Source organism: Helianthus annuus, chromosome 14 (assembly GCF_002127325.2).
Source record: "Helianthus annuus cultivar XRQ/B chromosome 14, HanXRQr2.0-SUNRISE, whole genome shotgun sequence".
NCBI classification, from domain to species: Eukaryota; Viridiplantae; Streptophyta; class Magnoliopsida; order Asterales; family Asteraceae; genus Helianthus; species Helianthus annuus.
In genome coordinates, this window is record NC_035446.2 from 172,028,707 (window position 1) to 172,035,287 (window position 6,581).

The 6,581-nt window shown below is 37.2% G+C and overlaps 1 protein-coding gene across 1 annotated transcript; it reads left to right on the plus strand.

The window, feature by feature from the left end:
- The first annotated feature begins 4,223 nt into the window (after window positions 1–4,223).
- On the plus strand, window positions 4,224–6,285 carry LOC110905105 (scarecrow-like protein 8). Its single transcript, XM_022150988.2, has one exon. The coding sequence runs from the start codon at window positions 4,422–4,424 to the stop codon at window positions 6,099–6,101; it is 1,680 nt and encodes a 559-aa protein (XP_022006680.1). The 5' UTR covers window positions 4,224–4,421; the 3' UTR covers window positions 6,102–6,285.
- The last annotated feature ends 296 nt before the right edge of the window (window positions 6,286–6,581 follow it).

The window sequence follows — 6,581 nt, forward strand, 5'->3', positions numbered from 1 at the left end:
TAAATCAAATTTATACCGTACAATCATAACATATTATATGTGACCTTGAGTCATACATAGAAAACGTAACGGGTATAACGGAAAAGCTGACACGTATAATCAAAAGAGGTTAATTAGAGCTTTTAAAAAGGGGAAAAAATAAACTACAATTTGACTCCACTCAGATCAAAACGTAAAACGGGAAACTTGCGAAAGATGAAAAGTATGGGGGTACAAAGTTGAAAACAAAAAGTGTTGTGGTTAAATTGTAAAAGATGTAAAGTTTTGGGTTATTAGTATTAACTATATGAAAACACACGCTTCGTTGTGTTGTATCTGATTGAACTCAATGTAACCTATATAAGCATAGCGATTGGATCAAACATAAAGTAAATCAAATTTATACCATACAATCATAACATATTATATGTGACATCGACTCATACATAGAAAACGTAACGGGTATAACGGAAAAGCTGACACGTATAATCAAAAGAAGTTAATTATAGCTTTTAAAAAAGGGAAAAAAATAAACCACAATTTGACTCAACTCAAATCGAAACGTAAGGGAAAAAAAGTAAACCACAATTTGACTCCACTCAAATCGAAAAGTAAAACGGGAAACTTGCGAAAGATGAAAAGTATGGGGATACAAAGTTGAAAGCAAAAAAGTGTTGTGGTTAAATTGTAAATTTCATGTTCGGTTTTGAATTAGAGACGTTAAAAATGATGAATCGACGTCGACTATAACCAGATGAAAAGTTTTGGGTTATTAGTAAAAAAGTTAAGGGATTAAAATGCAAAAGATAGAAACTTGTAGGTTAAAAACGCAAAATGCAAATTTTTTTTGAAAATCCCCCAATGCACATGTTACTATAACATAAAGCAAAAACATCTTGGTAATTTATAGGTTGCAAATATCTTCATTATCTTTGAAATAAGTTATGTATAATATATGCGGATACCTTTATTCATTCACGATTCACGAATATATTTCTAAGAAATATCAATGAAAAATGTGGATGTTATTTCAATTCTCTTCTTTCTGGACTAAATCACAATTTGGATATTTCTAAGAAATATCAATGAAAAATGGGGTGGTGGTTTATTGGCAAAGACAAAACTTTTAAACACCTTAAGAGGGGATGTATTGAATTCAAGTCATACAAATGACAGAAATAAAAAAAAAATTGATGTTAAAAAAACTAATAGGGAAAAGTAGAGCGTTATTAACTAAAGTTGAAAAGTAAGTAAATAAATAATACTGTAACCAATTCCCAAGTCAAATTGACAATGTGTTTGGTGTAAAGTTTTTGGTTTGAAGTAATGACCTTGAAGTCCATTTGTTAAAATGACTTTTTTGTACAAAATCACCAAATACGATGAGTAAAGATTAATTAAACTATAATTGAAGTAATCTTCACTTTATAATTAATTAAATAAATTATAATCATAGATGCATTTTCCCTCTCTTTCTTTTTATTTCACATATTTTTATATACTGAGATACCAAATACAATCTTTAAAAAATAAAAAAAAATGAATTGCAAGGATTGTCCTTTATCTTTATATCTATTTGCAGACGTTGTCCTTTATGTTTAAAATTGACGAGTTTTGTACTTTATGTTTTCAAATCATACACGTTTTGTCCTTTACCCCTAACCCAGTTAAATTTTTCTGTCAAATATGGTCATGTGCAAGTCACATGAAGACATATCAGTCATTTCCCCACCCTTTCCATTTTCCCCCAATTAATACCAACCCAAACCCTACCCTTTCTCCCAACCGTTCACCAGCAACCATCCAACCACCCTACAAGCACCACCGTCACCATCACTAGAACCACCGTTCACCACCACCACTATCAACAAAACCTCTTTAATCACCCCACCACATACCAGCTACACCATCCCCACCCCTCTTTTCTCCTAATTCCACCATCACTTCCACCACAAATACCCATAAACACACACTTTCCTCATTTTGGAAAACCCAAAGAAAGAGTGAGATGGAGAGAGAAAACAGAAGAGAGAGAAAGAATCAAAGAGAGAGATAGAGTATGGTCGTGAGAGGTTAGAGAGAGAGAGAGAAAACGCAGAGAAAGAGAGTGGGGGAGCTGGTGGTCGACGGTTGTCCGACACGAAGCTTTAACAGCTCCGGTGGTCGACGGTTGTCTGACACGACGCTTTAGCAGCTCCGGTGGTCGACGGTTGTCTGACACGACGCTTGAACAGCTCAGCTTAGATCGACGGGGATGATGACAGATGTTGGTGTTGTTGTGGGTGTAACGACGGGGTGATGGCGGTGGTCATGTGGAGCAACGATAATGACGGAGGCGGTTGTGCTTGAAGGAGACACCAATGATGGTTTTGATTGAAAGTGATGAAGGTGGTGTCGGCTGTGGTCCACGATGACGGCGATGATGGTTAAGGATAACGACGAGGATGGTGGTGGTGGTGAACGGTGGTTCTAGTGATGGTGACGGTGGTGCTTGTATGGTGGTTGGATGGTTGCTGGTGAACGGTTGGGAGAAAGGGTAGGGGTTTGGGTTGGTATTAATTAGGGGAAAATGAAAAGGGTGTGGAAATGACTGATATGCCCTCATGTGATTTGCACATGACCATATTTGACAGAAAAATCTAACTGGGTTAGGGCTAAAGGACAAAACGTGTATGATTTGAAAACATAAAGTACAAAACTCGTCAGTTTTAAACATAAAGGACAGCGCCTGCAAATGGGTATAAAGATAAACGACAATCCTTGCAATTCACTCAATAAAAAACACATACACAAACATAGAGTAGGTTTATTGGAGACCAAAAAAAAAGCAGAGAACTAGAAAGACATGGTCAAAACATGTATATATTGGTTTAAATGTGATTGAATGTGACCATAGTGATTGAATTGTGCGAACATTTGCGGGTTGAAGTATGAATGAGCTTGGTATCGAACTGATTCTGAAAATCAACAATAGCGGTTAAATGTACTGAAAATAATCAGTACGGTACCAATATTTGAATGTAAATCAACTAAAACACCGGTATCATACCGAACGGTTACTGGTCCCTAAAAACAAAAAACAAAAATGGGTACCGTTAGCAGTACCAGAAATGATTGGTATAATACGATACCAATACCCAATATCAAATGTTCATCCCTGGGTTAAAGCGGATATTGAGATTGCACATACTAGGATTGTCGTTGATCGTACGTTTTGTGGTTGATCTTTGCTTGTTGATCGGCTTTAACCGCCTTTTTTGGTTTCCGAGAATCAATAGGTGAGAGAGAATGTATTATAGAGAGGAAAATGATAGAGCTTGGTCTGAAAATTTGTTAGATAACTGGTATGTAATAGGTTAGACATTTAGTTTAATTATTTTTAAAGTCAATTCAAATGATCGCATGACTGTTGTCATTTTAGATATCAAAGGTGAATTAATCACTTATCTTCTTGAAAAATCCAAGTACCACAACACATGGTATGATGTTTAATACCGTACCATGCGCCACATTGGTAATATGTGTGGGTACCAAACCTTAAAAAAAGATCCATACCATGTTCACTAATATCTAAAATCTACGCACTCTATTAGGTAAATTAGGTAACGCATAAAGTATCTATGGTATCCACTTATCTATTTAATAATGTCTTGTTAGCTTTATTCAACTACTTGAATTATTATATATTTAGCTAATGTTCTCGTTTACATTAATCCGATAAATTATAAATTAACATGTTTAATAATTATAGCCTTAACTTTATTTGTATATAGAGTTGGTTATTTAAAACACAACAATAAGAAAATGATCGAGTTTAAAAAAAAGATATTTGCATTCAATGTTATCTTTTTTATATATTTAACTAAGTTCACAACCATATCATAATCCTTGTTTTTTAACAACAAATTTGGATCACTAACGAACTATTGGAGTATTATCGTACCACCACTGAAACCACTCGTTCATCGAAAAACCCCTCTTGTAGGAAACGAACTCGAACTCAGAATCTATTGATCTCAAAGCATTATTCCACCCCTAACATGCCACTAGACTATTAAAATAATATGCAACCATATAATCCTACCAAACAAATTTATATATAAATTAATGCAAAACTATAAATCATAAGTTTTTAACGGTAAATATTTAAATGTATCCAACATTATTTAATTTACAATTCAATAATCAACCGTATTTTATGAGTATATTTATTGTAATACGTGGCTCCCGTCAAGAAAAAGAAAGCTTTTTATAAGCCAGTTGGGATACACAATACTTATATTTCCTCTCTATACGGAACCAACAAGATATGATCAAAAACAAGAATCAATCCAACTTTGCTTTTCGATCAAATTCACAAAACCCCTTTTGAATTTCCCTCTCCATCACTCTTTCTCCACCGTAAACATCAAAGCTTTTCATTCTAAATACATCCGGCAACAATGACGTCCGGGTTTTCCGGCGGCTATCCAGATTTCCTCAATGCCAAAAGAGGCGGCGTAAACAACGTTGTTGGGAGATCTGTGTCGTCCATGATGAATGCGAACAACGTTAACAGAAGTAGCTACATGCAACAATTAAATTACAGATCCCCGGTGATTGAGCCACAGTGTGAATTGAATCGGAAACGATCGTTGCTGGAGTTCCAACAGAACCATCAGTTCCGGCAACAAGCTTCGGTGTACTTGAGGAACGTGAAACCAAGGTACGTGATGAGTGATTTTCATAGTAATGATTATTATGGCCGGATACAAAACGACCCCGTTTCGGTGAATCTAGAAACTGACAGAAAGATGAAGAATCGTCTACAAGAACTAGAAAAGGAGCTTTTGCATGACGATGAAGAAGAACAAAACGACGGCGTTTCGGCTGTGACTGATACCGAGTTATCGGAAACGATTCAGAAGTTACTGAACCCGGTGAAGGACGAAAAACCGGAAACGACGTCGTCTTCGTCGTCATCATGTGCGTCTTCTTCGTCAACAATTCCTCCAAGACAGTTAATATCAAATGCCGCAGATGCAATATCAGACGGTAAACCAGATATCGTGGTTGAATTAATCACGCGCCTGAACCAAATTTCCAACGCGCGTGGTACTCCTGAACAACGATTAGGCTTTTACATGGCGTGTGCTCTACGCTCGCGTCTGCGCGTGAGCTCCACGGCGGAGGAACAACCGTCTTCAGCAGCTGAGTTGTACACAAAAGAACACATTTTGTCAACGCAGTTGCTCTACGACGTATCACCATGCTTCAAGCTAGCTTTCATGGCGGCTAATAATGTCATCCTGCAAACTTTATCGGGTTCGGGTCGACCCGAAAGAAATATCCATGTGGTGGACTTTGACATAGGCCATGGGATTCAATACGTGTACTTAATTCACGCGATTGCGGCGGCGCGTAAGGTTGATTATGGAGCACCCATCACGTTAAAGCTCACAACTTTTGAAGATTTTAGTAACGAAAGTGTTGAAAGATTGAAACTTGTGGGTGATGGACTCAAATCGCTTTCTAACAAGTTAAATGTTTTGTTTGATTATAACGCTTTGGATTTCAAATTATCTGAGATCAGTAAACAGGGTTTAGCGGTTGCAAACGACGACGTTTTGGTAGTAAATTTTGCTTTTAAGTTGAATAAGTTGCCAGACGAAAGCGTCACGACAGAGAATCTAAGAGACGAGGTTCTCCGTCGTGTGAAACGGTTGTCGCCGGCGGTGGTGACGATGGCGGAGCAGGAACTAAACACGAATACAGCCTCGTTCACGAGCCGTGTGAACGAGTTGTTTAGTTATTATACTAAGCTTGTAGACTCGTTTGACTCGGGTGTTTCGATGGATAACTCGAAGCGAGTTAAGATAGAGGAAGGACTGAGTCGGAGAATCGTTAACTCGGTTGCTTGTGAAGGTAGGGACCGAGTTGAAAGATGCGAGGTGTTTGGCAAATGGCGGGCCCGGATGAGGATGGCTGGGTTTGAGTCAAACCCAGTGAGTGACACCGAGTTGTTGTCAAAGTTGAAGTTTGGGACACGTGGCAACCCGGGATTCACTGTGAAAGAAGAATCCGGTGGAATTTGCATTGGATGGTTGGGGCGGACTCTCACCGTTGTGTCTGCGTGGCATTAAGTTAGTTCATTGATTAGTTATAAAGAATTGATTGTGATGATTAATGTTGTATTAGATGCATATTCGATTATTCCCACCTAAAAAACGAATAATAGTGGCGTTTAGTTAAGGTGGGGAGTATTGTAAACCGTCCATTGTATTTTAGTGTGTTTAATCGGTAGCTTAACCACATCTTAAGTCTTAACCTAATTGTTATTTTTATTGAAGCTTATAGTTTGCTTAATAAGTTAATAATGTATTGATTAAGGTGTATACGTGTTACATATGTATACCAAAACATTTACGTGTTTTATATTGTTGTTTCTTTTGTTTTTGAGGCTTGTATATGTTATGTCGAGGGGAGGCTTTATATACCCCACCCCCTCACCGCCTATTTGGCTTCCTTTCTCTCTAGTTGGTGTAGAATAGTAAACGAATTTAATTTTCATTTGACACTGAATAGAATTTATATCGTAACATCAACAAATTAAAAATGTTGCA